General features: G+C 40.3%; 1 protein-coding gene across 1 annotated transcript in view; it reads left to right on the top strand.

The window, feature by feature from the left end:
• The window catches only part of ITPR2 (inositol 1,4,5-trisphosphate receptor, type 2), a 455230-nt gene that overhangs the window by 389013 nt on the left and 46314 nt on the right, over window positions 1-19903 (top strand). Inside the window, exons 53-55 of the mRNA XM_012002420.1 lie at window positions 6125-6255; window positions 7434-7599; window positions 19388-19548. Of these exons, the coding sequence (XP_011857810.1) occupies window positions 6125-6255; window positions 7434-7599; window positions 19388-19548 (458 nt within the window). The remainder of the gene's footprint in view (window positions 1-6124; window positions 6256-7433; window positions 7600-19387; window positions 19549-19903) is intronic.

Below are 19903 nucleotides of genomic sequence, written 5' to 3' on the forward strand. Positions count from 1 at the left end.
CTTTCTTTCTTTCTTTCTTTCTTTCTTTCTTTCTTTCTTTCTTTCTTTCTTTCTTTCTTTCTTTCTTTCCTTCTTTCTTTCATTTTTGAGACGGAGTCTCGCTCTGTCATCTAGGCTGGAGTACAATGGTGCAATCTCAGCTCATTGCAACCTCCACTTCCCGGGTTCAAGTGATTCTCCTGCCTTAGCCACCTGAGTGGCTGAGATTACAGGCATGTGCCACCATACCTGGCTAATTTTTGTATTTTAGTAGAGAAGGTATTTCACCATGTTGACCAGGCTGGTCTTGAACTCCTGACCTCAGGTGTTCCACCCACAAGAGGTGTCCATTTGCATTCATACTTTCAAACGAGTCTCAGCGACAATCCCTTGTTTTCTAAGAAACCATAACACTGAATAATTTAATTATTAAAGCAGAAAAATGGCATTATTAAATACTGTTATTCAAGCATGGCCAATATTTTTTAAAATTTATAGATTAACACGTCAGATTAGCGGGAACTGTTTTAGAGCCACTAAAATATGTTTGTATTCCTTCCCTCATATAAAAGATTTTATTTGCATTATAAATTAAGAAAAAATACTGTATTTTACTAGTCAACTGAAAATGAGGATTTTATTTAACCTCATAGAATTCAAGCATAGAATTTGTTGATTGTTTTAAAACCAAAACTTTTCATAAGATTTAACTACCATCTCTCAGTAAGGATAATTGCGATAGCTAGAATGTATTGAATCCTAACTATACGCCAAGCACTGTTCTAAGTCCTTCATAGGCATATATTTAGTTCTTTTAAATGTCTCCACATTAAAAGTCTATTTTCACTAATTCTTTCCTTTTGTTTGTAAGCAATATGTTCTCTCCCTTCTTCTTTTTTTTACATTTTTAATTTTTAATTTTTAATTTTTTTTTGAGATGGAGTTTTGCTCTTGTTGCCCAGGCTGGAGTACAATGGCACGATCCTGGCTCACTGCAACCTCTGCCTGCCAGGTTCACGTAATTCTCCTGCCTCAGCCTCCTGAGTAGCTAGCATTACAAGCTTGTGCCACCATGCTCAGCTAATTTTTGTATGTTTAGTAGAGACAGGGTTTCACCATGTTGGCCAGGCTGTTCTTGAACTCCTGATCTCAGGTAGTCTGCCCGCCTCAGCCTCCCAAAGTGCTGGGATTACAGCCATAAGCCACTGTACCTGGCCCTCTCCCTTCTTTTGTAACTACCCCTGTGTTTATCATTACTTCATGGCCACCATCAACTGGACCATTGTTCTTACCTCTGAAATCTTTTCCTTGTCATCATCTGTTCTCTCTCTCTCTCTTCCTACACACATCTTAGGTCCTAATTCAACCTTCCTCTGGGTTTTCTTATTCCCCAAAACTCATATCCTACTAGTCTCCTTTCTTTAGTGCCAAATTTCCCTGTAGAACAGTTGACCGACCCTCTCTCCTTTAATTTCTGCACAGCTTTTTCTCTACTATTTGCCTTCTTCCTACTGTTTCCTGATGACCCTATTGTTTAATCCAGTGACCGTTTCTTTGCTTCTCATTGCCTTTGACTATTCTGCAATTTTGACATCTTTAAAATTACTGTCTTCCTTAATTTGGATCACAGTATCCTCTGAACTCTCTTGTCCTCTCTGACTTTTAAAAATGTTTTATCGTCTTCTCATTCTATAAACATACAAATCATCTGAGATGCTTTCCTTGCCTTCATCAAAACACCCTACATCCAGTTCTTCCTTCTAAATGGCCTATTTCTATGGTCTAATGGGATGATCCTTCTCCTAAGTCACCCATGGCTGGGAGGCCTCAGAGTTGTATTTAATGCTGCCTTCCCCCTTCTGCCTACAGTTCTGTTGGCTTCCTTTCATTCATCCTTTGCCTCTTCTCTCCCATTAGCCTAGTTGAGGCTCATAGAACATCATGCCTGAATTATTACAACTGCCTCCTAAGTGGTCCTTCCACCTCCAGTCATTCTTTCCTCTTCAATTCATCCAGTATATCACCCCTAGACTATTTGTCAGAAATCACCGCCTTGAATATTTCCTCCCCTACCCCAACTCAGGCTTTCCATGATGCTCCATTACCTGCCCAATAAAATCCAAACTCCCTGCAGCTTCACAGAGAGCTCCCAGTTTATTGCTCCAGCTTCGTCTTCCACTCCTCTCACCCATACTTACTGGTTTATTTGCTGTTCGTCGTACAAGCATACATTTTTCTACCTCTGGGGCGTTCTGTCCCTGGCATGTGAAATGCCTTTCTACTCAAGTCTTAGAACATTGACGAGTCAAGGCAAACTCGATTCTACTACTTAATATAGAGTCTACATTAATTAGAGGGACTCCCCTCTAATTATCTGTGTACAGTTTCTCTCCCTATTTCTATCTCTGCATCACTGCTACTTCTGCATTTTTGTTTGTTTGTTGTTTGCTTGGTTTTTTTTCCTTTTTTAAAATTTTTTTATTATACTTTAAGTTCTAGGGTACATGTACACAATGTGCAGATTTGTTACATATGTATAAATGTGCCATGTTGGTGTGCTGCACCCATTAACTCATCATTTACGTTAGCATCTCCTAATGCTATCCCTCCCTCCTCCCCGCTCCCCACTCCGCACAATAGGCCCCGGTGTGTGATATTCCCCTTCCTGTGTCTGAGTGATCTCATTGTTCAATTCCCACCTATGAGTGAGAACATGCAGTGTTTGGTTTTCTGTTCTTGTGATAGTTTGCTGAGAATTCTTGGGTTTTTTTTTAAGAGACAGAGTCTTTCTGTCACCCAGGCTGGAGTGCAGTGGTGTGATTATAGCTCACTGCAGTCTCCAACGTTTGGGCTCATGTGACCCTCCCCCTTCAGCCTCCTGAGTAGCGGAGCCTACACATGTGTATCACCATGCCTGGCTTCCACTTCTGTGTCTTTTACTGCATGCGAATTTGTCTTGTACGTGTTTTATCTTCTACTGTTTCACCAACTAGCTGGAAAGCCACCTTACTCTGTTGAAAGTCTTCCAGTGCCTCCCCCTAATTTCAGGATTAAGTTTAAATTCTTCAGCTTGATGTATGAGTCTCCTCATGACCTGGTACCCTCTTGCGTTTCTTCTCACACCTCCCACACCCTTCTGCGTTTATCAAAGTCCCAGTCATTCCCAACTTCCTGAGTTTCCCAGAACACCCCGCATGCTTTCGTGCCTGTTTGCCTTTGTTCATCCACGGGATGAACAAAGGCCTGGAATGTCTTCCCTCATTCATTTTACTGGCCAATCATGACCCTCTTTCAAAATCCAACTCAGGTGATACCCCCTTCAGGATACTGATGCCCCCGTCTGTGATATGTGCATCTGTTTTGCCTCCGCAGCATCCTATGATACTGCACTGCCCCTGTTCAGCTGCTGACCCACCTTTCCTAGGGACTGTAAATTTTCTGCAGACGGGACACTTCCATCCTTCTCCCATATATTCCTAGCACCTCATCCAGCGGCTGCTGGAGTAGTGAAAGGAGGCAGGTGTGGCATGGGCAAGGCCAGCTGATTACACAGGTAACCACAAGGTGGCATTTACTAGATGAATTTACCATGACTCAGAGCCTGACTTTCAGGCTGGATGCCTGGGAACTTGGCTTACCATATTGAGAGTGGCTGCATCTCAGGAAGGTAAACCTTATTAACCGAAGGCATAGAGGCTCCTCTATAACATCAGCGTGCCTGCGTACTGATTATCTTGAACAGGATGATTGCTGACATTGACCTGACCGGGGTGTTCTCCTCCCATTTACATGCCACACAGAAAACAAATTCTCTCATTATAGATTTTCAGCCAATTCCTTTTATTTCACAATGGCTAATCACATGAATTGTGTGTGGATTTTACTGAGCTCACCTCTTAGAGAACAATCTTATTTCTAAATTCTTGGAGAGAGGTAGAAACCCTCTCCTGTAGCGTTTACGTGCTGATTAATCTGACATTTACTAAGCCTTTAGCAAACACTTGTTGTGACGTGACCAGGTAGTTCCTGAATGAATAAATGAATGCAGATCGTGACACTAGATAGACGGCAGTGATGGAAAGTCCAGTTGTAGCAAAGTAGCATGTAGACATACTCCACGTGACCTGATTATTGGAAAATGATTTTCCCCTTAAAAGCTCCTTTTGCTCTCTTACACATTTCTGACTCTTTTTCCTCATATTCTTCTCAGCCATCATGTTGGCATCTACTGCCGTGTATGGGGGAACCTCACTAGCACATTCCAGACTGAGCTTCCCCCACCCTTGGTCTGGCTTCCTTGTCTGCCCTGCTGCTCTGATTGCTCTCACCACAGGCCCTACCTCTTCCCCATTTCTCCTTCCTCCAAAGGAGTTCTAGTTCTCCTACTGTTTAAATCAGAATGTGCCTTGGACTCGGTACTAAGGTAAGTGACCAAGCACAGATTCTGTTGACGTCTCTGATGCTGCATTTTGAACTCGCGCCTTCGTCTCTGACTTCAGCCCTCCTCTTGAGGTGTATCCCAGCATGTTTTGAAAGGAAACAGCTCCAAAGAAAGTAAAAATATCAGGATCCCTTATCCATAGGATGTTAAAATAAAGTCGGCTCAGAAGAGGACAATTAGCCTTTTCTTAACAAAGTATCAAAGGTACTGTAGGCATGAAGCATGTAGATAAAGTTGGACTGAATTGTTCTTGTTGTTTTTATACTCACGCCTTGACGTGCATATTGTGGCTGCATAATCCCAAAATTTATCACGCCTGTGGTTCCTTAACCTTGTGGTGAGAAAATTACATTTCTGGTCATTTGCCAGTGTTAGGAATTTCTGATTCTAATATCCAACTTAGTATTAATTTTTCACTATTTTAAATGGCTAAGAAATTATGTTTCAAGTTGGATACCAATACCTTTAAACAAAATAAGAATAGGAATTTTTCTTTCACATTATATCTTTTTCTCTTTCCCCCTTCATCCCTAAATAGAATTTTTTACATAAATACATTGTGCTTCTTATCAAGAACTCCAGGTTGGTCCTCAAGAAAGCTTAGACACTTAACCGCAATAAAGAAATAATATCTGCCCCAATTTTTAAGCAACTGTTGTGTGTATGCCAATCTCTGTGCAAAGTATAATATTTTACATACCCTAAATGTAATTTTTCTTTTCTTTTCTTTCTTTCTTTCTTTTTTTTTTTTTTTTTTTTTTGAGACAGAGTCTTGCTCTGTTACCCAGGCTGGAGTGCAGTGGCGTGATCTTGGCTCACTGCAACCTCCACCTCCCGAGTTCAGGTGATTCTCTTGCCTCAGCTTCCCAAGTAGCTAGGATTATAGGCACACACCACCATGTCCAGCGAATTTTTGTATTTTTAGTAGAGATGGGGTTTCTCCATGTTGACCAGGCTGATCTCGAACTCGTGACCTCAAGTGATCCACCCGCCTCGACTTCCCAAAGTGCTGGGATTATAGGCATGAGCCACTGCCCCTGGACCCCTAAATGTAATTCTTAAACAACCCTCTGAAGAGTGTCACCCCCAGACAGCTCTCCCCATTTTACAGATGAGGATCCTAATATTGCCCAAGTCCCAGTGCGGGAACAGAGCAGAACTGGAAGCCAAGCACACTTCCTTGTTCACGCTCTTTCCCGTGCAGTACTTCTGCCTCCTTGGTAACATGTCTGTGTTTCCAGGTTTTGCCACAATGTCTTCCTACCATAACAAGCACAACGAATGTGCGCCTTATGTTTTGTGCTTTTCGTCCTGTTATTTTCCACCTATAGAAGGAATAAAATATTTGAGGACATTATATATGTGGCTTCATTATTATGTGTCAGTCATGTGCTGCCACATATGGAACAGATGCTGTGTGACTTCCAAAAGTTGTTTCATGGCACGATTAGAAATAGCCCGTTAGAAGGAGGTAACAGTGTATTTTTTTAAACGTTAAGTTTGCTACACTGTTTTTAATATTATATTCTTATATATTTGTATGTATCTTTTATGTATATTTATTTTATGTATATTTACATATGTGTATATATACACATACTTATGTATATGTATGTGTATTTATTGTATGTATATTTCATTTTATGTGTATTTTATTTTATATATTTTTACATAGTTTATATCATATATTTCTGTGTTTTTTAGCTGATGAAGAGTATGAAGATGGAATTGAAAGGACGTGTGACACTCTCCTTATGTGCATTGTCACCGTGCTGAACCAGGGCCTCAGGAACGGCGGTGGTGTGGGGGATGTGCTAAGAAGGCCATCAAAAGATGTAAGCCAGAGTAAAAGTATTTTTTCAGGAAGCACATCTTTTTTTTTAAACCTTTCTTCGCAGCATTTATAATTTGGGTTTGGTTTTCAGGATAATATATTGTACCATTTGCTTTAAAAGTATAGCCATGGCTGTTAAAGCTAATTAATTGTTTGCTAGGATTACATAGAAACAGCTAATGTACTACAATTCTTTGTGTGTTTGTAGAGTGGTGAAGTGTTTCCAAGTTAATCTGTGTATTGCATTACAGCAATGAAATCATGACTGGGAACTTTATATAGGAGTTGATTATTACATAAATAACATCAACGAGGTTTCCTCTTGCCTATCAGGTTTCTTGAGCATGAAGATTTACTCTTTGATTCTGCATAGGAATAGCCTCCATCATTTATCCATGATAAATACAATTGAGCCAATTCTAACAGGATTTCATATATTAAAATGGCAAAGTGGAAACATTTCTCACTAGCTGGAAAATCTCAAGTGCCAGGCGGGGAGCTTGAAGCATCTTAGCTCTGCTCAGGCCAGTTGTATCATATTGTCAAGTCATCTAACCTCTTAACCTCAGGTTCCTCTTCAGTTAAAAAACTGGATTGCATGGTCTCTAATTTGCATTTTAATACTGTTCCTCAGGTAGAAATAAGAAGGAGCTGTATATAGTTGACACTGTATGGCCAAGATAAAGCCTACTCCAGAAATTGACAGATCATTAGGTCCTCCTTAGCTCCCTAATCACTGAATTTTGGAATTGGCATTTAACTACCTTTTCTACAATATCTGGGATAGGAGACCACTGTGCCAAAATGCATTTAGCAGAATGGCATAATAAAGTCATTTCTAAAGAAAGCAAAGTCCCACCATTGTGGGAAAGACATGTGTCACTCCTAGAGAAATTTAAGTGGTTCTGGAAATAGGCTAGGAAGTTTTTCTTACAACACTTCAAGTAAAGATGGAAAGTGAGCCTTATTTTTCCAACTTGGGATACTATTTATATTCATTTCGCAAACATTTATTGAATATATTCTCTATGCTAGACAGTGTCCTCAATCAATATGCCTAGAAAGTATGTGTGTATATATATATATGTGTATACACACACACACACACACACACATATATATACATATACAGGTATATATCTATATACACACACATTTTTTTTTAAATTTTTATTTCAGGAGCCCTTGTTTGCTGCCCGAGTGGTTTATGACCTTCTTTTTTATTTCATTGTTATCATTATTGTTCTGAACTTGATTTTTGGTGTTATCATCGACACTTTTGCTGATCTCAGAAGTGAAAAACAGAAAAAAGAAGAAATTCTAAAGACAACTTGTTTCATCTGTGGTAAGTGTTCTGCAGATGCTAAAATAATAGATGAATAAACTGTTTGCAGGAAAGAGGGGCTAGAGGGATTTTTATTTTTCATGCTTTTGGAAAAATTATTTCAAAATGAAGGCTGGATAAAATTCAGATTATGTAACTGAGCATTAGACTGGAATTCTCTGCTTCTATAAATAGAGAGAGGAATTATACCCCAAAGCTATCCTGTCATTATTTCTATGATTTACATGATTCTCTGACTATAGAAATGTGATGCAAAATGCCAAAAGATTTCACCAACTGGCAAACAGGCTTTTAATCACAGTAACATATTTATTACACAACAGAATGATATTTAATTTTGTTAGAATATGAATCCGAATATGATTTTCCAGCAGCTTGAACTTCTACTCACTGACATCACTATGTTTTCGATTCTGAACTGAGCGTTCTCTCAGTTTGTTTGTTTGTTTGCTTGTTTGTTTATTTATTTATTTAGAAATGGAGTCTTGCTCTGTCACCCAGGCTGGAGTATAGTGGCACGATCTCAGCTCATGCAACCTCCGCCTCCTGTGTTCAACTGATTCTTCTGCCTCAGCCTCCCAAGTAGCTGGGACTACAGGCGTGTACCACCACGCCCGGCTAATTTTTGTATTTTCTGTAGAGCCAGGGTTTCTCCATGTTGGCTGGGCTGGTCTCGAACTCCTGACCTCAGGTGATCCACCCACCTCGGCCTCCCAAAGTGCTGGGATTGCAGGTGTAAGCCACCATGCCTGGCCCTTCTCTCAGTTTTTAATTTCTCTCTCTCCTCTCTCTCTCTTTCTCTCTCTCTGTCTCTCTTACACACACACAAACACATACACACACACACACAAACACATCACTCCCCTCCCCTTCTCCCATCATCATCTCTCCCAGTGCACACAGCCTTCTCCTTCCTTCTCGCTGCCCTCATCATCCCCCTCGGCTCTGCCCTCTTCTCTGTACCCACCACCTCTTTCTGGCTTCAGATGTCTTTGTAGCTGGTCTCTTGGCACCCTAGAATCTATCCTCCTCTTTGGGTGATCACCCACTCTAGGTTTCAGTCACCTTCCTTGTTTCCACATTAGGCTGAAAAAAATCTTTTGGTGATAGTCACAAAACAAGCCTAAGGGGTTCACTACAACATTACTCTATGTAACAGATTGGGCCCTCAATACATTTCATTCTCTCCTTGCTTCAACTTTTGTTGAGTGACTTACTCACCTCAGTGACTCTCCAAACCTTTTCTACCTTCCTCCAACAGTTGAAGGTGTACCAGGTAATAATGTAAAATAATATGCTATATTCAGTGGAAACAAATAGAAAGTAGTCATTCCCTGTTTTGGTGTGTTCACGATCTATTTTGGGATACAAACCCAATAAATAGCCTTGCTATCTCATGCATGGAAGGAAATGGTAGAGAAGTTTACAGGAAGCTGCAGGTACCCAGAGGAGAGATACCTCTCCAGGGTGGGGTAGGGAGTGAGAAAGAAGAGTCAGGAAAGCCTTTAGAAGAGATGGTAACTGAGCTGGTGGTAAAAGATGAAAGGGAGAGGTTGCCAGATCAAAGTGAATACAAGCAGAAAGGCCAGGACAAGCAAAGTCATGGAGGTGGAAGAACAGTACAAGGGCCTTCACTTACTCTAAAGCAGCTCAGTGTTTCTGACATAAACTTCAGAGCAGGGCACGCTAAGAGAGGAGATTGGCCAGACCACGTGTGGCCTTTTATGTTAGGCAACTTGGACTTTATCATCCAGACTTACAGGGGAAGATGAACCATTAAAGAATTTTAAGTAGAACAGTGCAGGGTCTAATTTTTTTTTTGTTTTAGAGCACTGTAGCAGCTTTGGGAGGTCATTCATCAGGAAACAGTACCAGAAGCAGAGTCATCAGGTAGGAGGTCATTACCACAGTCCAAGTGAAAGGTAACGAAAGCAGGAGAGTTAGTGGTGGCAGTATAAGGGTAGAAGACAAAGTCAAGAAATATTTAGGAGATCACATCTTTAAATCTTGATGGTTAGGAAAGGATATGAAAGATAGCTTGGGTGCCCAAGCGGATGGTAATACTAACAAGCGATTGAGCTTGAGAATAGGTGAAAAAAACAATTTAGGTAGGAATATGCTGAGTTTAACTTTGAGAATCCTGAAATTGAGGTGTATACTGACCCACCCCAGAGCGATACAGCACAGGTCAGTTCATGAGTCTGAGCCTCAGAGATTGAGTCTTCACTGGAGACTTAACTGGGGAATCCTCAGCCTATATGTGATAGTGAAATCTGGAGTGTGGAGGAGGGTGTCCAAGTGAGACGAGAAGCAGAGAGACTACAAGTGGAAAGCCCCAGCTTTGAAGAGTTGGAAGAGAAAGAGGAGCACACACCAACAACTCAGAGTACCAAGTCAGAATACCGTGAGGAGAGCCAGGAAGGGGTGGCCTGTGGAAGAGAGGGGAGAAAACAATTTGGAAAGAAATGAATTCATTATCAACTCTCTCCAAGCAGAGAAAGCCAGTAACATGGTCTGGAAAAGCCTTCTGATTTCTTATTTAGGAGGCTTTGGTGAATTCAGGTGGAGTGGATTGTGCAGTGCTGAGTAGAGATTTGCTAGAAGGAAACTGAGAGTGATCCAAGAGTCTTCTGTTTAATGTCTCAATTAGATGGGGAAAGCAAAACTGAGATGTAATCAAGGAAGATGTCATACAATTCGGGGGTTTGGGGAAGAGGCTGAGAGGACACTCCTTCAACCTTGGAAGATAAATATACCTCCTCCTACCTTTATAGAAAAATAACCCACACCCTGTATTTTTTTCTATTTTTCTCTTCTTTATGTGACAACTATCACCACCTCCATTTCTTCACAATAGATGTATGTGTGTCTCCTTTCTTCTCTTCTCAGCCTTTCCAAGGATGATCCTCTCTTCCCTTGGGTCACCTCACCTGGAGCTCTGTCCCCTTTCAGCCTCATCATAAACATTTTTTTAAATGATTATTTATTGAATACTTACTACATGTCTGGCTTTTTACTTAGGTATTTATTTTGATACTATGTATGATGTATATTACCACCCCTTTACAAACATAGGAACAGAGACTTGGCTCCCATCATCATCCAGTTAGTAAGCAGAAGAGCCAAGATTTGAACAGAGGACTCCCTAACTCAAAAGTCCATTCAGTTATCCTATTCTAAAATGACAAAATGACAGGTTCTCATTCAAGTATAACCAAGCCTGAGGACAGATCCTGGTGGAAGGGTATAGCGTTATGGGGCCAAGCTGTTGTTTAGAAGAGTGAGTCCCATACAGGAGAATGACACTGCCCTCGGAAACTTCTCGGTGTATCTCATGGTCTTTCTTTTGCACTGCTTCTTCCTCTATGCCCTTTTCTTCATGGTCGTGATCATCATCATGTTGGTACACTACCTCTGAGAGAGATGCTCTTTGGAAGAATGGACCAGAGGCTGGAAGCCTCATTCTAAGACATGATATTGTCTCCTATGTTTTAACGAAAAACATGAACAGCAACCTAAGCCCATTGCTTACCCATGATTCCTGCTCCTCTAAGCTTTCCCTTCACAGTCAGAATTCTCTTTGGCTTTCACAGTTATTAAAAAGCCAGTCACCTATAAATTCCTTTAAACATCATAATAACTGTCGTCAACAAACTGAAGTGTTCTTGAATCTCACTGTTAACTTCCCGCTGACCTTTTCTTCTCCCTCTGCTTGCTTTTTCTTGGTCACAGGGTCCTATTCCTTCTCTCAAAACCCCATAATAGGAGGTTTTGATTTTGCACTTGACTCCTTGTCTCTTCTCTCTGTCCTTCTCTTTGACATCACTTTTATGCAGATTATTGCCAAGTATGCACGCTCAGCTCCAATCTTTTCCCCAGGCTTTCCCCTCTGTTTTCAGTCGCTCACTGGACAGTTAGACAGGCATGTCTTCCTGGCAGCCAAACCGGCCATGTCTGAAGCCAGTGCATCATCCCTTTCCGTCTCCCTCCTCTAGCCTAGCTCTTTATCCTGACGTGCATATAGCTATTAATAATATCCCACAGTGCCTTCAGTTATCTGAGGGAACCACACCATCATGTTTAGCATCTCCTTTTTTCTCTTCCAGGTGCCCTAGCTACCATGTGCTAATGAATCCACTTTCACAATCTCACCCACATCCTTCCACACATTCCCACAGCCACATCTTAGTTTTTCAGGCTAACCCTGGCTCACAACCCCAAATGGCCGGCTCAGTGTTGCCAGACTAATTTTTCCAGTTTGAATTATTCATTTCCCTACTCAAAAAGCCATCAATAACATTGCACAGTCTATAACTCTGAAACTCTAATTTTCCTGGCATCTAAGCTACCCCACAATCTGGCCCCTTCTTTTTTTGCCTACCTTCTCCCCCACCATTCTCCCATTTATAGCTCAAGTTCCAGGGCAGCTACATTACTTACCTTTAACTTCCTAGACTCTCCATGTATTCTTAGTTGTGGGAGAACAATTTCATTTGGAATGCCCCAATTCCTACGCTCTGAGACACAGCTCTAATGCCATTGTTCTAGAAGTCTTCTCTGATCTCACACATCTGCCTCTAAATTCCTCACATCGCACTTAGTGATATGGCACTGTACATATTTCTGTTGTCTGATCACCTCTGCTGGATGCCATGCATTCTCACATCAAAGAAAATGCATGAACTTTATAGTCAAGTAGTCATAGGTCTACACTGGTTCTGCATCCTAGCTATGTGATCTTGGCCAAATTTCTAATCATCCTGAGCTACTGTTTCCTCACCTGGAAAATGAGGAATATAATGCCACGGTTTGGTGTTGTGATAAGTATAAATGAGATCATGTATATCAAAATCTCTAGCAGGAGGCTTAACTGAAGGTCTGCCCTCAACACATGTTAATTTCTTTTCTTTAAGAGAACCAGATCCATGTCTTACCCATTTTTTTTTCACTTTTATAATGTATATTGGTGAAGATCCGTAAATATTTGCTTAATGAATGACTATCCAATAAGTCAGCCTCAGGCTGATACTGTCTCTATACTTGTCTGGCTTATAATCTACGAAAGGAAGATAAAATACTGAGATCGTATGTACTGCAGACAGCAGGTGTGCTGATTCCAGGTTGCTCCAGATTTTGTTACATGCAGGGTATTGTTTCTGTGGAGTGCTGCCCACAGGAATATAGGGTGACATCGCAGGACGCTCAAAGAGATGTAAGATCAATATTGTCTGTTTTCTAGAAGCTTCACATTTATTCAAAAATCTGAGGGAACACTTAGGTAATTTAACCTAAGTGTAAACTTAAATAGTATTTTTATACTAGAACAAACATTATCGTAAAATAGAGCAAATTCAGTGTGAATATTTGAAATAAAATAGAAACTTTTTAAAAAATGGATAATTGGCTTCAGGTACTTTTAGCTGCTACTTTCTGGGACCTCAGTAAAAGAAACATATACATTTTCTGCTCTCTTCCCTTAAAGGACCTTCATCAGGAACACATAAGAAGCATTATGATAGTATATATCTGATATATATGATAATGTATATTCATTCATTCCTAGAAGCTCCAACCACACAAATGATATAATTCATCTCATATATGTTAGGAGAACTTAGTTAACAAGAATGATTTAAATGGTTGGTATATTTGGGGGTTGTGCTAGTAGGCTGTAAAATAGTGACTGGTGTAGAAATGGTTCTTGGTAAAGTTGGATGTGAAGTTGTGATCCAAAGAAGGACATAGTACCAAATAACAAAGGAGAGAATCTCCACAGTAGGAGAGAACTGGCTCCTGGTGTGTGCCAAGGGACACCCAGAGTAGGACAAGAGGAGGTAGATTCTGTGACAGGCAGTGGACCAGTTGGAACTTTCCCAGCCTTGAAGACAATGTCCAGATGTTTGAAAGTGAAGCCTGACTCAGAAAAACAATAGCCAGTGATCCAGAAGGTGGCCGTGGGAGGGTGATGATTAGCAGATGACAGAGCTGAGCAGGAAGCAGAGACACAGATTAGCTCTTGCATCCATATTAATTATGAACGTTGAGTTACTAGAGGCTGAAAATCCAGTAAGAAAGAGATGTCAAAAGACCAGGTGTGACAAAACAACAGCACGGAGAAAGGATTTGATGACAAGTCAGAATTCCTATTCTGAGGCCAGGCGCGGTGGCTCACGCCTGTAATCCCAGCACTTTGGGAGGCCGAGGCAGGCAGATCACGAGGTCAGGAGATCGAGACCATCCTGGCTAACATGGTGAAACCCCGTCTCTACTAAAAATACAAAAAAAATAACCGGGTGTGGTGGCGGGTGCCTGTAGTCCCAGCTACTCAGGAGGCTGAGGCAGGAGAATGGCCTGAACCTGGGAGGTGGAGCTTGCAGTGAGCCAAGATTGCGCCACTGCACTCCAGCCTGGGTAACTGAGCGAGACTCTGTCTCAAATAAATAAATAAATAAATAAATAAATAAATAAATAAATAAAAATTCCTATTCTAAGGATAGGGTATCTTGCTGTGCCGATATTATCATAAACTCAAGTCATTCAAGTCAGAAAATTCAGAGTCATTATTGATTTCTCCTTCTTCCTCAATCTATACCTCTGATTGGGCATCAAGTCCTTTCAAGTTTTCATTCCAAAATGCCTCTTCAGTCTCTCTTATTCATTTATTTAATTATTCTGTCAAATTTAGTTGTGTGCCTACTGTTCTCCAGACACTCTGCCAGGTGCTGGTAATGCAAAAACGAGTCAGACAGTAAAACGGTAGAGGCTAAGATAGAAACAGACACATTTTCATAGTGAAGTGTTGTGGGCCCAGAAGATCAAACAGCTGGTTGTGTCTGTGGGAGTCGGTGGTGGAAGTGGGGGAGCTGAGTCTTGAAGAAGGAATACTTGGAAGGCAGAAAAGAGAGTAGATGAAGGTGTCTTGGTGTATTTGGCAAATGATGAGAAAGGCAACATTCTACAAGAACTGTGCTGAGTGGAATGTCAGTGCCTGAGTCTAAGAATGACTTTAAGTTCTCTGGTCAATGGGGACTTCATTAACAGAGGCGAAGAAGAGGGCTCAAGAAACAAATTTTTGATGAGCTAAGTTTGACATCCCCCACAAGCTATCCAGGTGGATATATCCAGCTGGCAGCTGGAATAGGAATGGAAGTTGAGAAGAAAGATCAATACTGGGGATAAGTATTGAGAAAACATTAGCAAGATGATGCTAAAACCGCAGAATGGATGATGAAGCTTAGAGAGCAAGAACTTATGAAGATGAAGAACAACCAGTTTCCCTCTTTTACATTCCCCCCCCCACTGCCCTGGTGCCTGGGTCTTGCATCTTCAGTCTCTTATCCCAATCTTCCCCTGAATCCTGCCACAGGAATGACTTGAAGTATATCTCTGAATACACTAGTTTCTCCTCCGAAGTTTTCAGAATAGGCTGGGTACGGTGGCTCATTCCTGTAGTCTCAGCAACTTTGGGAGGCTGAGGCAAACATATAACCTGAAGTCAGGAGTTTAAGACCAGCCTGGCCAACATGGTGAAACCCCATCTCTAGTAAAAATACGAAAATTAGTTGGGCATGGTGGCGCATTCCTGTAACCCCAGCTACTCAGGAGGCTGAGGCAGGAGAATCGCTTGAACCTGGAAGGCGGAGGTTGCAGTGAGCTGAGATTGCACCACTGCACTCCAGCCTGGGTGACAGAGCAAGACTGTCAAAGAACAAGAAGGAGAAGGAGAAGAAGAAGAAGAGGAAGAGGAGGAGGAAGAGGAAGAGGAGGAAGAAGCAGAGGAAGAAGAGGAAGGGGAGGAAGAGGAAGAAGCAGCTTTCAGAATAAAATACAGATGCCTTAGCTTTGAGTTTAAAGCTTGCCATTGTTTCTGCCAGAGGTACCATTTCGTCTGCATCTCCAAATATTCCCTTTCTGCCACACCAGAGTAATTGACATTCCCCAAACAGGTCATGTACTTTCATCTCTGGTTTTTCCATGCCATTTCTCCTGCCCAGATGGCAAAAGAACATGGGCTTTAGAGTCAGAAATATTTGTATTTAAATACTGACCGACTCTTCTGCTAAATAGGGGTATTAACTTGAGCAATTTATTGAATCATTCTGAATCTATTTCCTCACATGCTAAAAGGTCAGATTGGATTACTGTAATTATAATAGCATATTTAGACATCTTTATAGTTGTCAGCATCAATAGGTGCACAATAAAAATCAAGTACCTTTTATTACCATCTGCCTCTTCTCCACTTACCATAATCATGTACTGAGGCTGGATTTTTCAAGCTTTATACCTCTTGGAAACCTTTTAAAATGACCCTCATCAGAATTCATTTTGTCCTTCTTTATGCTCCCTTGGCAGTTTATACCTCTTCAGAATATAACACAAATTGTCTGTTTCCTCTACTGTATTACAGATTAATTGATAGTAAGAACCTTATTTTTATAGCCTCATTACCTTGCAACTGGTAGATGTTTGAATTGAATTCTGGGAAAATCTACTTTAACATTTTCTCTCTTTTGTTTGGTTTGTTTTTCTCTCTTTTGTTTGTTTTTAGTGTTTTGTGTTTGTTATTAATAGCTCTATTGAGATATCATTCACACACCATATAATTCACCCATTTAATATGTACAATTCAGTGATTTTTAGTATATTCAGAGTTGTGCATCCATCACCATAATTGATTTTAGAACATTTTCATTGTCCCAGAAATAAACCCCATACCCTTTAGCCATCATCTGATCCCTAACCTTCCATCTTCACCTCCCCTCAGCCATCCACCGATCTACTTTTTGCCTCTGTGGATTTGCCTATATTGGACATTTTATTTAAATGGAACCATAATATGTGGACTTTTGCAACTAGCTTCTTTCACTTAGTAGGATGTTTTAAAGGTTCATGTTGTAGCAGGTATAGGTGCCTCATTCCTTTTTATTGTAAAAAATTATCCTGTCAATGGATATACCATATTTTATCCTTTCATCAATTAATGGACATTGGGGTTGTTTCCATTTTTCGTTATTATGAATAATGCTGCTATGAACATTCATGTACAAGTTTTTATGTGAACATACATTTTCAGTTCTCTTGAATATATATACCCAGGAGTGGAGTATGCTTAGTTATATGGTAACTCTATTTAACCCTTTGAGGAATTGCCAAACTGTTTTCCAAAGTAGCAGCTGCACTATTTTACATTTCTGTTAGCAGTGTATGAGGATTCTAATTTCTCCACATCTTCACCATCACTTATTATTATCTGGTTTTGGTTATAGCCATTCTAGTGGAACAATATTTTAGTAGTAGAACATTCTTAATTCAATCAATCAGTATTTAATTGAGTGCCAACTATGTACCAAACATCATTCTGAGCTATTGGGACCATTGGTGAAGAAAAGAAACAAATATATCTGCCCAAGTGGCTCTTATACTCTACTGAGAGGACAAACACAATACTTAATAAACATAATAAATTTTTATCCAAGTTGCTAGATGAAATAACATTTCTTTCTTCTTTGCTGATTATCAGACAGGCTTTTTCTTACACAGTCATTTTGCCTCCTTATCTTAGAGATGTAATCCAGTTTAATTTAACAACTTTGATATGGCTATATTCAGCCTATAAGGAGGTAGTAAGCCCTATAAGAAAAAGAGAGGAAAAGAGAAAAGGTGATCAAGAAGGTCAGCAGAAAGGAAGGGATTGGTTGTGTTGTTAAACAGGGTGATCAAGTTAAACCACAATGAGATGGTGAGATTTCAGCAAAAACTTGTAGGTGAATGAGTTAGTTAAAGAGATGTCAGTGAGAAGAGTTTTGTGATCAGAGGAAACAACCATTCCAAAGGTCCTGAAGTCCAAAGGCCCTGTGTTTAAAACAAAGCAAAGAGGCCAGTATGGTTGCATGGGAGGTAGCAAGGGGGAGAATAGTAAGAGGTAAGGTTAGTGTGGCTATGAGGCCAAGTCACATAGGATTTAGCAAATACATATTGCATGGGACTCATACTAAAGAATTATTTATTGTTATCTGAAATTCAAACATAACTGACCATGCTGTAGCTTATCTAGCAATTCTACTTGTAGGCACTTGTAAGGACTTTGACCTTTGTCTTCAGGGGGTGGGGGAGCCATTGTTGGGTTTGCAACAGAAGGGAGACACTATTTCTCTTAGGTTTTTAAAGGATCACTCTGGCTGCTGTGTTGAGAATGGGCTGTGGAGAGTAAAGATGGAAACAGGGAGGCCTGGGAGTCTACTGCAATAATACACATGAGGGATGACAATGGCTCAGACCAGAGTGTAGCAGCAGAGCGGATGAGAAGTGGTCAGATTCTGGATATATTTTGCAGGTAGAGCCAAAAGCATTTCAACATGGATTGGATGTGGTGTGTGAGAGGCAGAGAGGATTCAAGAATGACGTCTAGGCTTTTGGCTTGAACAACTAGAACAGAGCTGCCATCGAATAAAATGGGAGGACTGTGGTTGAAGCAGGTTTAGCGAAGAGAATTAGAGTTTATTTGGGCATGCTGAGTTGATGATAGGTCAAATAAGATGAGGCCTAGCCATTAGCCAGGAGAATTTTATGGTATTTTCCATACAGATATCCAATAATGTAAATAAAAAGTCACCCCTTCACTGGGGACAGATTTTTTACTTATTGTGCTTTGTATCTTATTATTTAAAAAGGGTCTTCAGGCTGGGCAACATTGTCAAGCCCCATGTCTACAAAAACAAACAAACAAACAAACAAACAAAAATTAGCCAAGCATGGTGGTGCATGCCTCTAGTCCCAGGTACTTAGGAGGTGGAGGTGGGAGGATCAATTGAACCTGGGAGGTTGAGGCTGCAGTGAGCCACTGCACTTCAACCTGGGAAACAGAGTGAGACTCCGTCTCAAAAAAGTAAATAAATAAAAGGGTTTTCTACATCCCGGAGTGAACTTACAAAAAATGCTTAGAGAAAGAATAGCCAGGGTTGGATTTCAGTTTCCTGGTTTCTTCTTCAATATCCGAGCTCTAAAAACCAAACTGAATCCCAACATCCCACTTCACTTGGCATTCGAATTCATGTTTCCATAGATGTTTTTTTTTTCATCTCTATTCATTTCTTTTCATCTATTCTCTAACTTTGAGAGAAAAGAATTTTATTATCTAGATACTTTCTTTACTGTACTTCCAAAGGCTTGAAACTGTGCCTTGGAAATGGAACATATCACCCCCTCCCCAAAATGCCTGAAACATGGTACCCTAGAGGGCTGGCGTAGTGTGATCCCTCATTGTCCTCAGTATGTGGACAGCCATCTCCTTTGTGTTCCTTTCACTGGCTCCAAGTGGTTGAAAACGGATGACTCTCTCAATTCCTTCCCTCTTTTAATCCAAGTTCCTGGGTAAAATGATGTGTGTGTGTGTTATTTCTTTTTTTCCTGTCCTGATTAACAAGCATACCTTTTCTTGCATGATCATTTTTACCTCTTTTTCTCAGACTTGTGGTACGGTTTAATTTGAAAATTTTGATATGGCTATATTTAAAATTATCTGCAACTTTTTCATCTATTATAGAACTGCACATTTCCAAGGATCCATGGGGAAAAATAAATGTTAGTTGGGAAAAAAAATCTATAAACGATGGCCTCTTTTCTGGAGGTCTTACGTGCTGTGTTGTTTTTAATCATAACATTTTAAATTGGCACACTCTTACTGAAAGCATTTTTTCACAATAATTATTATGTTTTGTTTTTATGCTAAGAAGCAAGTACTGATTAAATGATGAATTACATATATTATGTTGCCTGTGTTTTGCAGGACTTGAGAGAGACAAGTTTGATAATAAAACGGTTTCATTTGAGGAACACATTAAGTCAGAACACAATATGTGGCATTATTTGTACTTCATAGTCCTGGTGAAAGTTAAAGACCCAACAGAATACACTGGACCTGAAAGTTACGTGGCTCAAATGATTGTGGTGAGTGACCAGAAGGTTTTAATTTCTGACTATACTGCATCTTGTAGGTTTTCATCTTCTCTACCCTACCATCCTCCCAAAATATGGAGATTGTAGCATTCATTTTTTGTTAATATTTAAATAGGCCTGTCAATCACTGAAGAACATCTACACTGACTAAGTCATTGGTTCCCAGTAGACTCCTTGGTTATTCAAACCAAATTTGAGTCTCCAGTGCACAGATGATATTTCCTGGATTCTCTGTGCAATAACTAGCACCATCTCAGTAATGTCCATCACCTTCTGACCTCATACCTATTATCATTGCTGATGTCCCACTTCCTGAAATCTGGAACTTTCCCATTGTTAAATATGA

Source organism: Mandrillus leucophaeus, unplaced genomic scaffold (genome assembly GCF_000951045.1).
Source record: "Mandrillus leucophaeus isolate KB7577 unplaced genomic scaffold, Mleu.le_1.0 Scaffold686, whole genome shotgun sequence".
Lineage (NCBI taxonomy): Eukaryota > Metazoa > Chordata > Mammalia > Primates > Cercopithecidae > Mandrillus > Mandrillus leucophaeus.